Source organism: Mesoplodon densirostris, chromosome 2 (assembly GCF_025265405.1).
Source record: "Mesoplodon densirostris isolate mMesDen1 chromosome 2, mMesDen1 primary haplotype, whole genome shotgun sequence".
In the NCBI taxonomy this organism is placed as follows: Eukaryota; Metazoa; Chordata; class Mammalia; order Artiodactyla; family Ziphiidae; genus Mesoplodon; species Mesoplodon densirostris.
The window spans coordinates 23,930,840-23,952,465 of NC_082662.1; the positions used below are offsets into that span (position 1 = coordinate 23,930,840).

At 49.3% G+C, this 21,626-nt stretch overlaps 2 protein-coding genes and 1 non-coding gene across 12 annotated transcripts in view; 1 reads left to right on the forward strand and 2 right to left on the reverse strand.

Moving 5' to 3' along the window:
* The window catches only part of MECR (mitochondrial trans-2-enoyl-CoA reductase), a 34,193-nt gene extending 20,099 nt beyond the window's left edge, over positions 1-14,094 (reverse strand). For 2 of the 3 annotated variants that reach the window (XR_009531103.1, XM_060089317.1), the window contains exons 1-3: positions 13,886-14,094; positions 748-845; positions 157-288 (exon numbers count right to left, since the gene is read on the reverse strand). Coding sequence is in view for 1 of the 3 variants with exons in the window: in XM_060089317.1 (XP_059945300.1) it covers positions 157-288; positions 748-845; positions 13,886-14,094 (439 nt within the window). In the remaining 2 variants the exon portion in view is untranslated. Of the gene's footprint in view, positions 1-156; positions 289-747; positions 846-4,514; positions 4,591-13,885 lie in introns of those variants that run through there. The other variant, XR_009531104.1, reaches the window with a different exon arrangement.
* LOC132484714 (U6 spliceosomal RNA) lies at positions 12,026-12,129 on the reverse strand. Its single transcript, XR_009531274.1, has one exon. It is a non-coding gene; the product is annotated as a U6 spliceosomal RNA (small nuclear RNA).
* Positions 14,095-19,883: 5,789 nt separating the features above from the next.
* The window catches only part of PTPRU (protein tyrosine phosphatase receptor type U), an 85,163-nt gene continuing 83,420 nt past the window's right edge, over positions 19,884-21,626 (forward strand). For 3 of the 8 annotated variants that reach the window (XM_060089320.1, XM_060089324.1, XM_060089325.1), the window contains exon 1: positions 19,884-20,047. In XM_060089320.1, the coding sequence (XP_059945303.1) occupies positions 19,975-20,047 (73 nt within the window). In that variant the 5' untranslated portion in view covers positions 19,884-19,974. Of the gene's footprint in view, positions 20,048-20,731; positions 20,780-21,331; positions 21,460-21,626 lie in introns of those variants that run through there. The other 5 variants (XM_060089319.1, XM_060089326.1, XM_060089321.1 and 2 more) reach the window with 4 other exon arrangements.

The following is a 21,626-nucleotide window of genomic DNA, read 5'->3' on the forward strand; positions in this document are numbered from 1 at the left end:
CTCCTGGTCCAGCTTCCATCCCCACTGGAGGTGGGTATATGGACTTAATAATAAACCCTGTGCTGCTTACTTACAGCGACAACGAACGGACGTGTACCACGCGGGTGAAATAGGATCTGCAACAACAAAAAGCTGCAGACACCTGGAGAAACTCACCCAAACCAGCATTCGCTGGAATCACCCAGTCTCCTGGCTTCACCCTGGTCACACTGCTGCCCACTGCTACGACCTGTCCAACACCTTCATTCCCTCCAACAGCAGGCAGCTTGGGAAGGAGGCCATAATTTCCTAAGAGAGAAGAGCACAGAGCATCATCTAGTGAAGCTTGGGCAGTGAAAGAGCAGGGACTGTGGAGTCAGACGGACCTCAGCCTGTTCTGGCCTCTGCCTCTGACCAGCTGTGTAACTAACCAAACTCTCTGAGCCCGAGCTTCTTCATCTGTAAAGGGGGATAATACTCCTCAGCTTCATGGTTATTAGGAAGATTAGATAATGTAGGAAATGAGCCCAGCATATCGCACACTTCACAAGGGTTGGTTTGCTCCCCGCTGCAACCTTCCTAACTCAAAAAGCCTCACATTCCAGGGAGGGGAGGCCAGAGAGGGCTCACACGGTCTGTAGACGGCTCATCTGGAGAACAGCTGCTGCTAATCACAGGAATTTCACACCCACACCTGGGGAGGAATGAAAACGAGGTGGCGGCTAAGCAAAAAAGCCAATTAACATAAGCCACAGAAACCAAGGTTACCTTGGATCATATTAATGTCAGATGGATTGACAGGGGCTGCCAGCATCTTCACATGGACGTCTGATCCGCCCACAGCAGCCAGCTCCACGTTCTTCAGTCTAAGCGCAAAGCCAGAGAGAGATGTTCATGTCAGCCAGGCTAGCCAGGGAGTCTTTTGCTCAAATCATCTTCCCAAAGTAGGTCAGGCAGCAACATTTTTGAGCTGCCATTGTGTGCCCGGGAATTAGGGTTGTTAAGAAAGAGAGGAGCTATAAGGAATTAGTACAGGACACAGAGTAATGCTCATTAACTGCAAGTGGAAAGTCCCTAGTGACCTTTCCACTCCACCACCCACTCGAGCGCAGAAAGTAGCTAAAACTCCTGCGGGCATTGGTTAGTAGTGGTTAGCGATGCTAAGAATCACCTGGTATATTAATATTATGGTTCCTCAGGCCCCAGGGCTGAGCTACTGAATCAGAATCTCTAGATAAGGGGCACCCCAAGTGGTGACATAGAGATGGCCCATGGAGTTGGGAAAGGAACTCCCTGGGTGACTGTGGTTCACCCCCTGGAAGGATGTCCCTTCTGGATGAGGATCTGGTCCGTCAGAAAGGATGCTGGATGGAGAGCTGCAGGCCTCAGGTGTGAAACTCCATCACAGCACGGCTGCGTCACCGCAGGCAGGTTTCTTCCCTGCTCTAGGCCTTCGTCTCTCCATTTGTAAAATGGGGGGGATGCCACCATCACCCCCACTTGCACTTGATCACTTCCAAGAGCTCTTCCCATTTCAAGCCTGTGTGGTAACTCAGAGTGCTCAGTGGGTGCGCTGTAGACATCAGGGGACTAACGTCTTTATCCACTGGAATGTTGGTTAATGGGTAAAACCTGCCCAGTGTCAATGCCCATGCGCTTTTTTTTATTTTTAATAAAAGGAGACCTTCCAACCAGAAAGGACTGATCAGTGTATTAGACCAATGGATCCTCATGACTTAATTATCAGAGATTCCTTTTCTGTCTCTCTCCATACCTCTAAGACTTCATGTTTGCAGTGCTATTCTCTGCCCAAATGTACTTGTTAATAATTCTCCTTATTTTTACTTACCAAAGGCACATATGAAAGCCAACCAGAGGTTTTTAGCATTAGGCAACAGTGTCACTGCACTAAGCTGATGTAATTCCACCCACTTCCTGCTGAAATCTGATCTTTTAATTATACCTGAGGCTCCACTTGGGGTAAAAGTGTGATTTCCAAGAAATGGCTTGTACTAGTAGTAATAATTGTGGCAAGCATTTGTGAGGTGTTTATTATACACCAGGTCCTGTGCTAAGGGCTTTAAACACATAATCTAAGATGTTACACACCTGTGATGAAAGTATGACTATTCACATTCTATCAAGCAGGAAATGAAGGCTCCTGGAGATGATGAAACTTATGCAGTGTAAGAGAATTGGTCAGGGCGGGCTTATCCACTTTCAGAGTTGGCTCTCTTAATTACCTTGCTCTAAACCAGTACCTGAAATTAGCATGGGAATCCCTCTGACTGCCTATGAGGACCCCTGGGGACCCAACCTGGGAATCCCTGTACTGGATTATGACCAAAGTAAGGGAGGCCATGCTTTACCATGATTGAGAAACAGCTGCAAAAAAATCAAAATAAAAACACTCTCGGGCTTCCCTGGTGGCGCAGTGGTTGAGAGTCCGCCTGCTGATGCAGGGGACACGGGTTCGTGCCCAGATCCGGGAGGATCCCACATGCCGTGGAGTGGCTGGGCCCGTGAGCCATGGCCGCTGAGCCTGCGCGTCCGGAGCCTGTGCTCCGCAATGGGAGAGGCCACAGCAGGGAGAGGCCCGCGTACCGCAAAAAAAAAAACCCCAAAACAAAACACTCTCTACAGAAAATGGTTAACTAGGAAGGAGTTGATGACCAGGGCAGAGAGAATACAGAAAGGGCTTTTTTTTTCCCTTTTAGGTTAAGTATTAAGGAATGTATGTACTTATGTATAGCTGGAGGACGGAGAGTCCTCGTAATAATAATAACTACTGTTTGAGTATGTACCAGTCAGGCATGCAGCTGAGTGCTTTCCGTATGAGCTTTCATATTATTCTGATTTTACAGCCGAGGAACAAAGGCGCAATAAATAACTTGTTTCAGGCCACCAAATGTCATAAGTGGCTGATATGGTTTGAACCTGGCAGTCTGACGCTAGAGAAGCCGGCTGGTGAAGGGCTGACCCCACACCACGCAGAGGGCTGGAAGAGAAGCCTGGAGTAGGGGGCAGCCGTGACCCTTGCTGGGCCTGCTTGGGGAGCCGGGGGGCAGGGGGAGGGCTCCACAGCCTCCCCACCAGGATAAGCAGGGAGGCGTCAGCCCAGACGGCACTGTTTCTCTGTGAACACATACGTAAGTCTGCCCTCCGGAGAAAAATCCTGCCCAGAGCAAATGGATCGTGGACTAGCTGCCCCTTTATATTATCTGTACCGCTTCTCTCTCGCAGTTTGACAGATAATCAGAGTTTTTCTGTAAGCTGACAGAGTCCACGTGCTCAAGCTACTTAAAGACATTTTTCCTGCACATTTTCTACACGTTCTTCCTTCAGCCCAGGATTCCTTTTCCACAGCTTCTCTGCAAAGTGAGAAATTGAACTCACCCTTTAGGACCTGGCTGAAATTTTACTTCCCCTAAAGCATCTTTTGACCCTCTTCTTGGCCCTGAAAAAAATCACTTGTTCCACCCTCAGTGCTCCCATTACACAGATGGGGTGACTATGCCATTTAAGACCATCTAGTTTATGAAGTCTTTTCATACATTTTCTTCAACTGATCACAAAGCATAAATTCACATTCCTTTTCCAACTCCTGGGGCTGGATGTCCTCCATAGTGCAGGCCCGTGTGTTATCTGTACCTCTCCCTGGGGGAGGGGCAGAACTCCCATCAGACACATTGTTCCTGAAGCAAAAAGTAGGAATATTCACACTAAGTGGGTTGAACAGTGACCATATAAAAACTTCACTCCAGATTAGGTTTTGCCTCCAAATGAGTTATGAAAAAACAAAACGGCTAGTTTTCAGAGCTTTCTGGATTTTGGAGTGCAGATATGAATTCGGATTTGAATCCAGGTCTTTCAGACTCAGGTCAGGGTATTTTTTACTTATCACTGAGTTTTCAAGTTAGAATGTGTGTTGTCTCCCTACTAGGCTGCAAGCTCACGGAGGGCAGAGAACCTTTAGTCTTAACTCAGTGTTCAGCACAGCATCTGGGACCACAACAATGCTGGAGAATGCTTCTTAAAGAAATTATCCCATTTTCCTCTTTAGTGAGAAAATGCGGTGCAAAAGTGACAGTCAGGGAGTCAGGGAAGGGGCTCACACCCCAAGGACTTAGCTACTGAGGCTGGTACTTGCTCTCCCTGGTCCTGGGCTGTTTAGGAAAATACCCCTGAACGATGGGTGCAAATAAAAATGGAGATTACCCTTAAGGGAGTTCAATCTAAGCAAAAACCCATGCCTCTTTTCCTCACAGGAGAGTGCAGATCAAATTTGCAGTACGTTTGTAATTCTTAAAAATCTAGATGACCATGGTCAGGATAAGAATACAGGTGGCTCTCAGTTCATAGATGAAGGGTAGAACATGGATTTGGAGTGAAACAGGCAGTCCTGGGTGTGAATCCTACCTCGGTCATTGACCAGCTAGCTGAACCTCACGGTACTCATCTGTGGAATGGGAGAACGCTAGAAGTCAGCTCATGGATTAGGTGAGTTAATGGACATAAAGCACTTGCTAGAGTACCTGATACACAGTAGATGGTGAAGAAATGGCAGCTGTTGTCAGAGGTGGGAATATCCAAGGAAACCTTTGAAACAGCTGGCTATACCTTTGAAAAAAATCAATCAATCACTCAAAGGAAGATGGCAACTTTTTGGAAAATTCAAGTAAATTTAATTAAACAAATATTTATCAACAGTCCTACTAAGTGCCAGGGACTGTGCCAAGGGCTTTTAAGATGAAAAAAATACTATCTCCTGCCCAGATTGATGGCGTGGGGACTCACATGTGGAAACACTGGGAGGGCGCTTGTAGTGCTAAAGCCAACGGAGTGTGTGACCAGCCAGAGGGAGAGCAAAGGGTTACCAAAGGGACTTCGGAAGGCGTGATATCTTAGCTGAAGCTTGAAGGATAAACGGGAGTTTATGGGGTGGACTGAGAGAAAGGATTTCCTGCCAGAGGGAATGGTAAAGAATCTGACCTGATGGTAGGCCAGGCACAGTCTAGATTGGAGTTGTGGGAATGGAGAGAAGGATCTGATAACCTGGAATCTCTTAAATAAAAAGTGGCATTGACATCACTTGGTGACTGACTCCATGGGGGTGGCTGGGGAGTCTTTGATGGCTCCCAGGCTTGGGCAACTGGATGTTGAGCTAGGAGGAAAGAAGAGTGGCTTGGAGCGGGGAGGTAGGTGTTACACCTGAAGCCTGAAGCAGGTGGCCTGCAGTACGGAATGGAGCAGAGGGTGTGCTGCACTGGACACACAGAGGTGAGTCAGCGGTGTGTAGGTGGAGTCTAGGATAGTAGATGAACTTATTCTGGGTGATCTGGCTGGACAGTTAAATGATAACTACTGTTAGCAGCTTACCAAGCTCCAGACACTGTGTTTAGCGTTCATATACAAGACGCTGTTGAGTCCTCAAAATGTCTGGAGGGTGTTATCACCCCAATTTTCAGATGGGAACTGAAGCTCAGAGAAGTTAAGTAACTTGCCCAAGGTTAAACTGTTAGTAAGTGGCAAGACTTGATCTTAAGCTTGACTCCAAAGCTCAGACTGTCCAACACTAAGCCGGCATCCCCTACACTGTGTGTGTGGAATCTCTGTCCTGGGAGATATTAATAGGTATTCCCTGGGGTCCAATACTTTTGGGAAACGCTGCCTACTAAACTCCCTTTCTAAGATTCAAACTGCACATCAGAGTCACAGAGGCTCTGAGAAGTCCTCCAGTAAAGAAACCCACGTGGCTTTGTGTAACCCAGAGTTTCCAGAGTTAACTGAGCTGAGAACACTACCCTCACAGCACACTGAGTTCCCCAAACAGCAGTCTGAAAAGTGCTGCACTGCGCTGCAACCTGTTCCCAGTTCTCTTCTTTGTCTTCTGGGAGCCTAGCTGCTCTGCCCCAGTTGAAATTCACAGAAGTGGGAGGGAAGGGGAGTGGGGCAGGAGACGGAAAGTTGAAGCTGCAGACAGAGGTGGGTGAGGGCGGGGACAGGCCTGACACAGGCTGCTTGCCCAGGGGGAGGTGTGTTGGTCCAGCTGCGTCTCACCAGGGACACCAGCCCCAGCCTGCCCCACGGAATGCCATCAATACCAGACACTGCTGTTCCTGCAGACAGTTCTAACAGCGTCGTCAAGGATACCATTCTGCCGAGACAGGAAGGAAAACCGGGCCGAGTCTGAATTCCAGGAGTTGGACCTCGGGTGTAATGATAGCAATTTCTTCCTTGTTTTTTTTGCTTTAAACTCACCAAAGGAACTGGTGGCTGTGTTATGGAGTGCAAAGGAGGCACCCAAACACAGCCTGGCTGGATCTCAAGTCACTTTCCTAAGACTGTTCAGGCCCTTCCCCTGTGAGTAGTGGCGCCACGCGACTCGGAGGGATGCCTCTGCCTTCACTCGACAGATCCCACACTGGATAAGGTCACAATGGCTCCTTTGAGGCAAAGGCTGTACACCTGTGATGCCATATGAACTACAAGGGAGACAAAAGCAGGCAGAAGAAAGACCCTTTTGAGAGGGGGGAAAAAGAGGCCAGTACTCTGGGGCCTGGCTCAGTTATACTGGCTGTGTAAGGCGGGCATCAGCCAGCTCTGCTAAGATATCTTTCCTGCCTTCGCATTTAATTAGCAACCTTTTGTACTTATCTTGCATCTTCCACTCAATCACCTCAAAGTGGTCACTCGTCATTTTGCGCAGGAAGAGTTGTCATGGGCCACAGAGACTTTCTCCTCTGCTCATTACAGAGAGCCAAGAATGTGTGTTCCATCACAGAGCACTGGGGGAAGGTAACTGATGTCTTACGTGGCTCTCCCGGGTCTGTATGCAACCCCCATGGTCACAAACAAGCCGCCTTCTGTGATTTAGTGAAGTGCTGGGCATTTGAACACTGTTCTGGCATTTGATTAATCATTAGTAAGCAGGGCACAACTGGGCAACTGTGGAGGAATGAAGTTCTCCAGCTCGCCCCCCAGCAGGGGATGCTGGTGGCCACAGCTGGTGGGGTTCTCATGGAGTCCTGGGCTCTTTGCCTTTCCCGGGCAAAGCTCACGGGTTCTGTGTTTCTTCGGGGTGTGCGGACACTCCCGCTTTCCTCCCTGCGCCTCTTCCGCGTTCTCTGCCTCCAAGTCATCTTGCCTTCCCACCATTCAGGACTTTTGGTTCTGTAGCACAATCGCTTTGAATGCCAGGGAATCAGAGACAGACGGCAACTTCTGGAAGCTTCTACCCAGGGTTGGCAAAGAAACCCTCTCCCTACCCTCTCAATCTCCTACTTCCCTCAACTAAGATTACCAGAAAGGCTGCAAGCCCCATAATACTCTACATCTGCTAACATCAGGAAACTTGCTTGAAGGGAGCTGCAGACAGTCTGTTGCTTAGCCTGCTGAGGCCTAACTCTCCTTGCTGCCTCAGAGAGCAAGACTGGGCCACAGCAGGGGGCAGAGGCCCTGCCTGCAGCTGCTTTTCTCTTTGATGGGTAGGACGATGACCATGCAGCCCCTGCCTGGTGGGCCTCTGATTGTGTAACTAACCAAAGGCAAAGGGGGCCCTTGGTGAAATCTTGTGCCCAGGACCCCTTATTTCAAGTCACATTGTTGCTCCCTGGAGCAAACACTGACGAGCAGGCAGTCCAACACCTGCTTCAGCTTCACAGACTTGTCGGAGCTGGACAATTGTTGGATCAGAGGACTCAAACCTCAGAACCATTTCCACGGCTGCAGGATAATGTTGAGAAGGGTGCTGAGGCCTCATCTTGTCTTGGCAGGAAAAAGTGTTGTTTCATGAGAATGAGGCAAAGCGGTGTGTAGGTTCTGAGGTACATAGAAAAGGGAGCTGTGAAGATTTGTCACTGGCACAGAAGACAGGGCGGGGGGATGGCACGCATTCCCATGTTTACCGCTGCTGACCTTGGTCAACCCCTTTCTTTTATCAAAAAATAAATGAGGGCCTCCCTGGTGGCGCAAGTGGTTGGGAGTCCGCCTGCCGATGCAGGGGATGCGGGTTCGTGCCCCGGTCTGGGAGGATCCCATGTGCCGCGGAGCGGCTGGGCCTGTGGGCCATGGCCGCTGAGCCTGCGCGTCCGGAGCCTGTGCTCCGCAACGGGGGAGGCCACGGCAGTGAGAGGCCCGCATACCGCAAAAATAAATAAATAAATAAATAAATAAATGAAAAGAATGGAATAGCACAGGGAACTATATTCAGTATCCTTTAATAATCTATAATGAAAAAGAATATGAAAAAAATATGTATATATAACTGAATCACTTTGTTGTACACCAGAAACTAACACAACATTGTAAATCAACTATACTTCAATAAAAAACACCCCCCCAAAACAAAACAACAACAACAAAAAAACCTGAAAAGAATGGAGACTGGAGTGATGTCCTCATTCTAACAATGAGTGGCGTGGGTGGGACTACAAGCCAGGCCAGTGCTCTTGCAGGTGGTCCCCAAGACACCCCTTGAGCCACAGATTAGCCTCATGTTATCTTTGCTTTTCCTTCTCTAAAATGAAGACCCTTCCCACGCCATCCAGGGTGGGAAAGACCTGGAATCACACCAGCGTGCTTGCAGGAGCTGCTAGGAGAGGGCCGGATATAAGAACTTCCTCCCAGACACTCTGCACGTTGGGAACCCCCCGTCTACGGTGCAATCCCTCAGAGGTGTGCTGCCAAGTCTCACCCTCAGAGGAAAGAATGAGGAAAAGAGGGTAGAAGGGCTGGGCCCCAAACCCGGCCGCGTCATGTGACGTCCAGAGGGAAGGTAATGTAACGGTGTCACAGGATGTGAAATCCAGCTTGAGTCTGAATCCTGCGACTTCAGGCTTGTCCCTTCTGAGCCTGTTTCCAAGGATTCCTCTCTCAAAGATCCCATATGAGGGCGCCCGACAAATATTCCTTAGTCAGACACACCACATTTTCTCTTCCCTCCAGGCTTCTGCCCATGCAGGTTCTTCTACTTTCCCTCCTTGTATATGGCTCACCTAATCTTCTGGGGGACTCAGCTTAGACCTCATGTCTTCAGAGAAAGCATTCTGACCACCCCGAGGGGGTAGGGTCGGGTGCTCATCTTCTGGGTGTCCACAGACTCTAAACATAGATATCATAGCACTTAGCCCCTGGACCATCTCCTGGACTAGAGTGTGAGCTCCTTGAGGGAAAAGGCCACAGATGATCAATCTCTGCACCTTCAGCACCTAGCGCTTAGTAGGCCCTCGAAGAATAAATGCTGGTTCACATGGCAGGTGCACGATGAGTTCTGTCCTCTCCTCCTCCATTCATGACCACAGAAAATAGCTCCAGGAGACAAACAGGCAAACAAATCCCAGTTCTCAGGGTGCCAAACCTGAATGCTAAATTGTTTTTTTCAAAGTACTGTAATTCTGGTTTAAAAACCAAGTCACTTGCACAGAGTTTTGGTTTTAAACATTGACATCAACTGTAAAAAGAAGAAATCCTCCGAAGAGTAAACAGTGCCCTACAGTGAGAACTCACCACCTATACAACCTGGGTCCCCACCACATGCTCCCCCAAATTCCATCTGGCTAAGACAGAATGGGTATTTGTCCAAAGGTTTCACAGCTTCATTTAATTCTGTGCTAGCAGCAGGCAGGTGAGAAAGCCGTGATGACTAGGATGCTGTTTTATGAAAGCGTCAGGATCCTGAAAAGGGGACGAGACAGAGGATAGCATTCCTACCATCTTCCCTGGGGGTGGGGAGGGGGCTGTGCTTCCTATGAAGAGCAGAGACTTGGGGTCACCTGAATGACCTAGAATTTCACCTCTTCTGACCTATCTTCTTCCCAGTATTATAACTCCATCTCATGCTCAAAAAACATTTGCAATATGACTGTCATTGTTTCTTCAGGCCTATGTCTGTATCATGGACCTTTAGTAAAGAAGGGACATCCAGGTTGTATGATCTTGGGGGAGTGACTTTCAAGTGTCTTGAGCCTCAGTTCTCTTATCTGTAAAGTGGTGATAGCAATGAGCAAGCTGGGTTACTGTGATTTTTATTTATTTTTAATTAAATTTAATTTTTAAAAATAAATTTATTTATTCTATTTATTTATTTTTGGCTGCGTTGGGTCTTCGTTGCTGCGCGCGGGCTTTCTCTAGTTGCGGTGAGCAGGGGCTACTCTTCGTTGTGGTGCGCGGGTTTCTCTTGTTGCGGAGCACAGGCTCTAGGTGCACAGGCTTCAGTAGTTGTGGCTCATGGGCTCAGTAGTTGTGGCACACGGGCTTAGTTGCTCTGTGGCATGTGGGATCTTCCCAGATCAGGGCTTGAACCCGTGTCCTCTGCATTGGCAGGCGGATTCTTAACCACTGCGCTACCAGGGAAGCCCCTACTGTGATTCTTAAAATCCATAATATACGTGGAGAACTTAGCCCAATGCCTGCCGCATGGTAGGTACACAATAAATGAGAGCTGTTTTTACCACAAGATCCAGAGAACAGCAAGTTCTAAAATGGGACTTCCAGGAACAAAAGGAAAGAGGACATTGGAGTTTCTGGGAATTATGTGATAGAGAATCCAGAACTCTGCATGAGGGTTGATGGTCATGGGGACCTCTGAAATTTCTGGAATGTTTGTAATTCTCCCATCTAATTTTCTCCTGCAGTCTTGCTTCATTTAGGTCAGCAGTTCAATTCTTTACATGAAAAAGGCCCAAGTGCTTATTTAGGGGATTCATTTTGGGCATAAAAGAAAGAAACTCTAAGAGACCAAAGGAAAAGGCCTTAGTAGAGAACAGCTGGAATGTTTGGGGCCAAGAGGAATGAAGAGAGGGACATTCAGAATGTTGACACAAGAACAGGAGGTCCCTGGAGGCCTCATTCTGAGGAGTTCTGCAACCTCTCAGATCTGAGCAGACCCTTGCTCCTTCCCTCCCTGCTGTTCCCAGCGCTCCGCCCACAGTGCAAGTATCACAAACCACAGCAGGTCGGGGAATACTCTCTGCTCGGGCTCTGCTCAGACGCCATGACCCCGCCTGGTGTAACCTGACACATCCAGTCACCAGGATGTTTAAAGGACACCTGATTCTTTCTGTGACAGCGTGGTTACCCTAAACCACCTAAGACATGACTACAAAGAAGAGAATCCCAGCCTCTGGCCTCAGTCCATACACGAACAAGTCAGGTCACCTGAATCTGGGTCAGGAGGGAAAGCTGCCTTTCAGGGGCAGAGAGAATTACTGTGTGCCTGACAATCCGTATCCACAGGGCAATGGTTTTCAACCCTGGCCTAGGCATCAGAGTCACTTGGAGAGCTTTAAAAACTCAGATGTTTAGGGCTGTTCTAGACCTGCTAAGTACCTCGGGAGTGGCACCTGGGAATACATAGTTTCCATTAAGTGCCACAGGTGACTGAGATGTGAGGCCAAGCTAGAATACAATGTTTCGTGGAAGTATCATGTCTTGAACTTCCTGGAAATTATCAGGGTTCCACACAAGGAGACAAGCTGTCTTTCTTTCCTAAGTGGCATCTGCAACCAGACCGGTCTGTTCTAGCTTCCCTGACTCTCCAAGGGCAGGGAATCAATCAGGAGGCAGCTGCACTCAGCTGCCTAACCTTCCCAGGCCTTTTCTCAGGGTCCCTGCACATTGGAGACGCCTTCCTCATCACCACAGAACTCAATAAAAGGAGCACTTATTACAGAAATTAGATTCAGATTCAACAAACTTTTTTGCAGCTCCTATTGTGTGGCAGGTCCTGCACCAGACGCATAAATTACAAGCCTGTGAGAGAGGCACTACATCGTTCCTGTTTGGGGTGCACTCCTGGAAAAAAAGCGTTCATCAGAGCTTTACCAACTCATTACACCAATCCTCAGGGAGATGTCTTCCCAACATGGTGATTTATTACCTATGATCAATATACAAATTTGGGTTTATTGACTGACGTGTCTTTCAACATTCTTTTCAATTGCTCTAATGGTGGATGTGGCTCGGCGGAGTGCATGACCATGAAATTATCTGAGGCTTAACCCCTTCGGCTGTCAAAACATCTAGCTTGTGTTTTTTTTTTTTAAGTAACAATATGGAACACTTCACAGATTTGCATGTCATCCTTGTGCAGGGACCATACTAATCTCAGTATCGTTCCAATTTTAGTATATGTGCTGCTGAAGCCAGCACTCTAGCCTGTATTTTTTTAAAAATAAATTTATTTATTTATGGCTGTGTTGGGTCTTCTTTGCTGTGTGTGGGCTCCTCATTGTGGTGGCTTCTCTTGTTGTAGAGCATGGGCTTCAGTAGTTGTGGCACGCAGGCTCAGTAGTTGTGGTGCACGGGCTCAAGAGTGCAGGCTCAGTAGTTGTGGCGCACGGGCTTAGTTGCTCCGCGGCATGTGGGATCTTCCCGGACCACGGCTCAAACCCGTGTCCCCTGCATTGGCAGGCGGATTCTTAACCACTGCGCCACCAGGGAAGCCCTCTAGCCTGTATTTTAATCATGAAAATAATTCCTTGTCGGCCTGACCTTTAGAAAACAATCAAACCATTTGCTGGGAATCAAAGAGTTGGAAATAAGGGACTGCAAGAGAGTATGCAGGTGCTTTCTGGTGAACAGCATTACTTTTATTGTAGCTGATTAGCACTATGAGCTACGACTACATTGTCTCCATTTTTTTTTTTTTTTGGTACGCGGGCCTCTCACTGTTGTGGCCTCTCCCGTTGCGGAGCACAGGCTCCGGACGCGCAGGCTCAGCGGCCATGGCTCACGGGCCCAGCCGCCCCGCGGCATGTGGGATCTTCCCGGACCGGGGCACGAACCCGTGTCCCCTGCATCGGCAGGCGGACTTTCAACCATTGCGCCACCAGGGAAGCCCCCTATTGTCTCCATTTTTAAATGTGACGAAACCGAGGCTTAGAGAATCTCAGTAACTTGCCAAACACACACAGCTAGGACAGAGAGGCAAGGATTTGACCCCAGGTCTTCTGATTCCAGACCCATGCTTTTGCCCTAGCGCCACTAGTGACCCTACTAGCTCTTTTGAATGACTATAATCACTTATATGCAGATTTATAATCGTTGAAAATTCACATACTGTTTTTATGAGCCACATGTGAAAATCATGGGTTAAAATCCAACAGAGTTTTAGGACATAATCATAAAAGTAACAAGGGCTGAGCGACTTGTCCAAGATCAAACAGCTACTAAGAGGCTGAGCCTGTATTTGACCTTAGGTCTGTATGGCTCCAAAACAGGATCTCTTTTTAACTAAAGGCACATACACAGCGCAGTGGAGAGGAAATCACACGAGACAGGACGCAGAAGCCATGGATCCCTGTCTCTGTTCCAATCTTTATTAGCTATATTACTTTGGACAAGTCCCCTGCCTTCTGTAAAATAGAAACAATGATGTCTGACCTACTTTCTGAGATGTGAAGATCCAAATGGACGAAAAAGTATTCTGAAAATTCCTTCCAAAATATAATAGAGCGTAGGAACTCACGTAGGCCAGTCAGACAGACCTGGGTTCAAAAATTCCGACTCTGCCACTTACTGGCTTGTGTGACCTTGGACAAGTGATTTTACTTCCCATGCTTCCATTTTCTCATCTGCAAAACGGGGCTAAATCAAGTACCTCCTCCAAAAGGTTGTTGTGACGATGAAATGATAGCATCCATTTACACAAGGATTGCCCGACACACAGTACAGGATCAATGAACGTCAGCCATTACTACAATTATAACTGTGCCTCTCGGGTTTTCAACTTCCAAGCAACGACTTTCTGAGCTACCACACACGCCCTGGGCTACAGTTTCGGTCCTATTCGCTGCCTTCTTCCTCGGGACTTGTCCCTCCCTTTCCAGTCCCCATTTTCCACAGCCCATCTTAAAACCCTCCAGGAACCCGAGCCCCCTTGCCCCATTTCGGCGCGGTGTCTTACTCGACGACCTTGGCTGGGTCCCCGTGGTGCTCATAGACCAGCGCCCGGACCCGGGAGGGCTCGGCAGATGCGGAGAAGGCGGCGGCAGCAGGCCGGCGGCGGCGGAACGCGGGTAATAGCCGCCGCCCCAGCTGAGCCGGGGTTCGCGCCCCGCAGACCCACATGCTCCCTCCGGTTAACTCAGAGCCGGACGCTGTGAGATACGTCATCTTCCAGCGACCTCGCGCCTGCGCCCCGCCCCGTCGCGTGACCACGCCCTTTGCTCCTTTTAGAAGGCCGTCCCCTTCCTCCGCGGTCCGCGCGGTGGCGCTTGGTGAGACTGCCAGGGGCGTGAGGCCTGGTCGGTGGAGGGACATAAGGGAGTCTCGGAGGTTCTGAGCCTGCCAGAGTTGAACTCCTAACAAGGAGCGTCTGACACTGGCTTAAGGCTGTGTCTATGGTCTGCGATTGGTGTTTGACTTGGGGGGGGAAGACATTTCACCTTCTCTGGCCTCAGTTTCTCCTCCTCCCCACCATTTGAGTGTTCACTCTGCCAGGCCCTTTAAGGCATTATCTCACTTAATCCCCGCTGTCTTCTGCTAGCATAGGGTGGCAAAGCTTACTTCCCTACACCAAGTAGAGTAGATGTAAGCTGATATAGAGGCAAGAGTACTGGGTTTGGAGTTAGAAGATTTAGGTTCACATCCTAAACCCTCCACTTCTTAGCTTGGCCACCTCGGGCAAGTGACTGAAACTGTGAGTCAGCTTTCTCATCGGGGCTAATATACTTCCTTCAAGATTGTTGTAAGGATTGGATAGAACAACAGAATAATGTTGTCGTGGACCGGATAGCACATTGTAAAATGCCAAGTGTGCTCAGAGTACAAGGGAGGAATCATAAGGAGAGCCCCCTCTCAGAATGCTCAGGGTGCAGTAGGATTGAATGGGACAATGGGTAAAAAGGTGTAGCCCAGGAAAGTTGCTAGATCATATTATTAGTGGAAGGAAGACATGAGCATAACTAACACCCCAGTTGAATATTAGGACATGACAGAGGGCACTGCTGGAGTCTGAAGGAGAGAGGTGTTTTGGGATTGGGGTGAGGGTGGGCACCCTTGGAGGGAGTGCTGTTGGAGCCGGTCCTGTGACTCAAAATCTTCAATATACATGAAACTCACCTGAGGTCTCATCTCAGACCTACTGAGTTAGAACCTTGGGGACGGGTCCAGGAATCTACATTTCTTAGAAGCTCTCAAGAATATTCTGATGGAGGTGGCCTGGGGAACAAACTTGAGAAAAACTGAACCAGGACTTCAAAGGATAAGGAAGAATTCCTTTCATTGGATTTTATTGACCCCAAACTTGCCAACTTAGAGCCTTTCCTCTGAGGAAGAAAAGAAAATGTCATGATGAAGAGTGCACGTGCTGCATTCTAGCAAACTTGGCTTTGAGTCCTGGCTCTGCCACTGGACTTGGACAAGTCCATTTAACCTTGGACAAGTCACCTGGCCTCTCTGTCTCCACTTCCTTACCTGTAAAAGGAAGGAAATAATAGTATCTGATTCAAGGCTGTTGTGAGATATTATTCACTTGAAGCATTTAGCACAATGTTTGGCACATGAAAGCATTTGATAAATGTTCCTGGGGGTTATTGTAAAGATTAAATAAGAAACATCATATGTAAAACATCTAGACTGGCTCATAGTACATGCTTAAAAAGTGTTTGTACTTATTTTTATTATTAGAGAAAGTTGGTGTTCCATGGTGGGACTTGGTCCCGCAATACACTCACAAACACACACAAATACCCAGTCTTGCCTATCTTCTATTTTCACAGTGACCCACAGTTCTACTTCTGTTGGAAGACTCCCTAGGTGACATTGAGCTGTTGACATTATCTTCTATACTAAATCGTTTCCTCTGAATTTCCTGGGCATCTTAGCCAGGAATTGTGGAGAATTACCCAGCAGGTCTTCCTCTTTGGGGGCTGGACTTAGTCCCCTGTCCATCCTGATAGGCCTCACTTTTGGCCCAGGACATCAGCTCTTGGTGGAACTGTGTCAACAACCTTCTTCCTGAGATTCTCTCCCTTCTTTTTCCCTCCCCACTTCCTTCTTTCTCAGGCCTCCAGAATGACTTTTTTTTTCCTAGCAGAAAGACCAGATTTTGTCTTTCCCTTGCTTAAAGTCCTTCCATGATTCCTCAAAACTCAGGGAGAACCATAAACTACAGTTCTTTGTAGAACACTGTGAACTGTTGATATATTAAACTTGTAAATAAAACTATGATTCTATGCTAGTTCTAACATTCTCTCACACTACTAACACATTCTAAATTCTTCAGAAAAATATGTGGAGGAAAAACACCTTAAAATGACAACCAAAACTTTCTACTCGTTGTAATTAATCTACCTTCTTGCAAATTAGAAAAATATGGCTGTGGTTTTAATTCAACAGTAGGACGCCTCAGCTTGGCTTGAGGAACACCAGGGTTTCCGCAGGGGCACAGTTTGAGAACCACTGAGTGAAAGGTTCAGGTCCAATTGTCCTGGCCTTGCATTTAAGACCCTTTGTACCCCAACCTCCACACTGTCTTTATCTCCTGCTATTGGGCCATGTAGAGACTATGATGCAACCATACCTGACACCCCCCTTTCCCAGTACTTCCATGTCTTGTGCCTTTATTCAGTCTGCTCCTTCTGCCTGAAATGCTCTTCTCTGCCTTGCCTGTCTAGGAAACTCCAGGTTCAGATATCCCTTCTTTGATGTTGTTTTCCACTCCCCTAGGCTGAGTTAACCCCTGCTGCCTTTGTGTTTTCTTTGGACTGGTGTTATGACCTTTAGGACATAGTCTCTTATTTATTTATGTGCCATTTCCCCCTCCAGGCAAGAGTGGGGCCATGTTTAGCGCATCTCCATGACACCAGCACCCAATATGGGGCCTGGCACAGGGTAGGTGTCATGAATATTCCATGAGTTGAAAGTGATTCAATTTCCTCATGGCCTGGCCCTGTCTGTGGTACCATCTCCTTTTCCCTAGATTTGGGCCAGTGACTCCCGGCCAAGACTTTCTGTTTCCCTTCCTTCTTCTCTCAAGGATTATAGAAGCTTGTGGTCTTTTTCAAGTGGAGCAGAATGTTCTCTTTTCATCTGTCCATCTGTTACTTGTGTTCCTTTTCTCCCTCCATCACAGTCTCTGCCCATAGTCTTCCCCTGCACAAAGAGCAGAGAGCTGTGGAATCAGTCTGATCTAAGTCTGAGCTCTGGACCCACCATTTACTAGCTGTGTGACCTTGGGGAAGTGCCTTATGATTTCTGAGCCTCAGTTTCCACATCCTCCCAAATAGGACCAATGGTAAACTCCTGCCATGAGGCTCCTGCAAGAGTCCTCTAGAAACAGCAGCATCCTTGGTTGTTTCTTTTTTTCATCAGATGTTTCTCCTTGAGTTTCCTTTTCTGGATGATCCTTTCTGTCTCTTCTCTGCATGTTTGCTATTGGTCTCTCCCCCTAAAATGTAGGCTTCATGAAGGCAATAACCATGTCTACATTCATTCATTTATCTAATCATCCATTCAATATTTATTGAGTGCTGACTCCATGCCAGATACCAAGCAGTGGGATATAAGACAGAGTCCTTGCCCTTAGGGGGCTCATGTTCTAGAGGTGCAGACACATAATGAATGTGTCATATAGCAGGTGCTCTGTTTAAAACTACAGTAATTCCCTTCCCCCTTACTGTTTCTCTCCCCCACTTCTCTAGTATATTACTGTCTCACATACCAGATAATTTGCTTTTTTGGGTTGTTTATTGTTCTTGTCTTTCCATTGGAATATAAGCTCCGTGAGGGTAGGGATTTTTGTCTGTTTTATGTCTCCACTTCGGCTTAGAGTAAGTGTTGAACAGATGAATCAGTATCCAGTGTTCGTTGATTTGTTCCGTATGGAAGACAGGTCTCAGCTTCAATTCAAGCCGGATAGCCTTGATTCAAATCTTGGTGCTGCTGCATACTTCATAACCTTGGAAAAGTCACTTTCTGTCTCTGTACCTTAATTTTCTCAAGTGTGTAATAAGAATAATAGTGGTGGGGATTAAATGAGTCTATGTGGGTGAAGCACATAGAAGGTGCCTGGTCTTATGTACTAATGGACAACTAGTTTGTGGTCATTGTACAAGAGCTTATACTGGGCAGATGCCCAAATGGACTTAAGCTGTGTATCCAGGGGATAGACTAGAATCAATGAGAGTCAGTGAGGGGGCCAGATTTCACGGCATAAAGAGGAAGAACTTTTTAAAAGCCAGCATTGCAAGGAGAAATAGCTGAATCCACTATTACAGTTGGAGACTTCAACATCTCTCTGTCAGAAATGAACATAGGACTTCCCTGGTGGCGCAGTGATTGAGAATCCACCTGCTGATGCAGGGGACATGGGTTTGAGCCCTGGTCTGGGAGGATCCCACGTGCCGTGGAGCAACTAAGCCCATGCACCACAACTACTGAGCCTGTGCTCTAGAGCCCATGAGCCACAACTACTGAAGCTCGCATGCCACAACTACTGAAGCCCACATGCCACAGCTACTGAAGCCTGCACGCATAGAGCCTGTGCTCCGCAACAAGAGAAGCCACTGCAAGGAGAAGCCCGTGCACCGCAACGAAGAGCAGCCCCCGCTCACCGCAACTAGAGAAAGCCCATGCACAGCAACGAAGCCCAGCACAGCCAAAAATAAATAAGTAAATAAATAAATAAATAAAAAGAAATGAACATATCCAGCAGGCAGAAAATCAGAAAGGACGTAGTTGAACTCCACAACACCATCAATCAACTAAATATAGAGGTCATCTAAAGACTACTTCATCCAACAACAGCAGAATACACATTCTTCCCAAGATCACATGGAGTTTTCACCAAGATAGACCACCTACTGGGCCATAAAACACACCTTAACAAATTAAAAAGAAAAGAATCATACAGTGATTGCTCTCAGACCATAGTGGAATTAACTAGAATTCAATAACAGAAAGAGAGTTGAAAAATCCCCAAATACTTGGAGATTAACACACTTCTAAATAACACATGGGTCAAAGGAGAAATCTCAAGAGGAATTTTAAAATTTCAAACTAAATGAAAACTGAATGAAAATGAAAACACAACTTATCAAAATTTGGGGGACGTGGGGAAAGCAGTGCACAGAGGGAAATTTATAGCACTGAATGCATATATGAGAAAAGAAGAAAGATCTGCAATTGGTCGTCTAAACTAGCTTCTGCCTTAGGAAACTAGAAAAAGAAGAGCAAATTGAATGCCAAGGAAGCAGGAAAATAACAAAAATTAGAGCTGAAATCAGTGAAGTGGAAAATGGGGAATCAATAGAGAAAAATCAGCCGAACCAGAAGCTGGTTCTTTGAAAAGATCAATACATCGATAAGCCTCTAGCCAGACCAAGAAAAGACGAGAGAGGACACAAATTACTAATATCAGAAATTAAAGGGGGGACATCACTACGGATCCCATGGACTTTAAAAGGATGGTAAAGGAATACTATGAACGACGTTAAAAGCTAGCTTTCCCAAAGACCCCACCACCCGCTTTTGGTAGGTGATGAGCTCCCTGTCCTTGGAGGTATGTATGGATGCGCATTTGACGGGATCTAGGTAGAGGGGATTCAAGCGTTGGATGGAACTGAGAGGCCGGGTGTCCCTGGTCTCTGTCCTGGAGAGCTGTGTGGGAGCTAGGCGCGGGCAGTGAGCAGAGGCGTGGATCTGCTCACCTAAGAATGTCGGTGCCCGGTGAGTGCAGAGGCTGGTGGGCGTCCGGGCCCAGCCCGGGATCTCCAGGGGGTCCGGGAGTGGGGGAGGGGCGCGTCAGGGCCGCGGGCGACCGAACCGGGCAGCGGCGCGCGCGGCTGCCAGCAGGGGGCGCCTCGAGACCGAGGAACGCGCGGCCGAGCCTGACGTCAGCGCCCCGCTTGCTTGGGCTCCCGCTCTGGACTCGGCGCCAGTCCCGCTCCGCGCCGCGCCGCTTCGCTCCGGCTCTGGCTCGCCTCGGGCCCGGCTCGGGCTCCGGCGGCTGCGCCCCCCGCGCCGGGCCCCCGGGGCAGCCTGCAGCGCACCATGGCCCGCGCCCAGGCTCTCGTCCTGGCGCTCACCTTCCAGCTCTGCGCACCAGAGACCGAGACTCCTGCAGGTAAGCGCGAGTCGGTCGGACCCATCTTGCCCCGCGGAGCCCCCGGCGCCCGTGGCGTAGCTCGAAAGAAAGTGGGAGTGTTGGGTGACCGGACGTTGCGAGCCTGCTCCCTGTGTGTCTGAGTGTTGGATGTGCGATCGTGTGCTCAGGGTGTTGTGTGCCTGCGAATGGTGTGTGTCCTGAGTTATGTGCAAGAAGAGGTGCTGTGTGTGTTGTGTGTCCACGAGTATGTTGGGGTGAATGTTCTGTGCATCGAGGAGGCATGGAGTGTGCGCTGAGTGTCTTGTGTCTCTGCCACTGTGTAGTGTGTGGGGGGCCAAGTAGGATTGTGTGCCTGTTGTTTGTACATTTGAGTTTGGTTGTGTGGCAGGAGTTGTGTCTGCTAATGTGTTGCATTTGTGGGCATTTTGTGTGCCCTAGCCCGGAGTGTTTGCTGTGTGTCCGAGAATGGCTCGTGTGTTTGTGTTCTGCGTGTGGCGAAGAGTCCTCTGTGGATTCTGCCCGCGTGTGGAACAGGGAACGCGTGTGCGGTGTGTGTGCTTGTGAGATCCGTGTACGTGTGTGAAGGCGTGGGAACGGGTCCGGAACGTGTGTGTCCGTGCGCCGTGTGCGCAATGTGTACGTGTGGGAGTGTCTGGGGTTGGTGGTGTGCGCCGCCGGGGGGGCTGCGCGGGTCCGAGTGAATGCCAAGTGTGCCGGGAATGCGTGTGTAGGAGCGTTTCTGGAACGGATGTGAGTGTGTTCGTGCGTGCTGGCTGCGTGTCCGGGAATGTTGCGAGTGAGGTGCGCGCCTGGGCCGTGGCTGAGTGTGTGCACGGGGCCCGGGGCCGCCCGAGGGGGCGGTGGCAGGGTGTGTGTGTGTGTGTGTGTGTCCCTCGGGTGTGCGTGTGGGGCGCGCGGGCCCGGAACAAGTTGTCGTGGCGGCGCCCCCTCCCTTCTCCTCCCCTCCCCTCCCGGGTCGGGCCGGGCCTGAGGCTCGCCAGGGAGGGGTGGGGGCCCGGTGGCCGCCGACTCCGACATTTCGGGCTGTTTGTTGTTTCGCAAGTTCGGCGCGGCGCTGGCTGGCGGCAGATCCGAGGCGGCGCCGGGGCTGCGGGGCGCCCGGGCCGGGGCTGGGGAGGGCCCGGCGCGGGGGGGTGGCGGACGCGGGGGGCCGCGGGGCGCGCCGAGGCCGGCGGGAGGGGAAGGCCGGGCGGCCGGGCGCTCCTGCGGGGGCCGGGCCGTGGCTGCTCCAGGGCAGCTGGGCGGGGGTGAGTCCGGGCGGGCCGGGCCTGGCTCTGGGCGGCCGGACGGCGCCCCATCCCGTTGCGCGCTGGGGGCGCCGCGAATGCAAGGGTCTCCCGGGACACCCCCTCAGTCGACTCCGCAACTTTGTGCGGCCTCCCCGCCGGCCGGGACGGCCGTGAGTGAGTGTACGTGTGTGAGCGTGTGTCTCCGTGCTTCTGTGTGCTGTATGACCGCGCTGTCTCCGGGTGTGTTTTGGAGTCTGAAGTCTTTTGGGCTGTGTTGTGTGTGTGTGTGTAGTTGTACGTGTGATAGCGTTTCTGAATGTGTGTATCTAAAGCTGTGTCTGTGTACC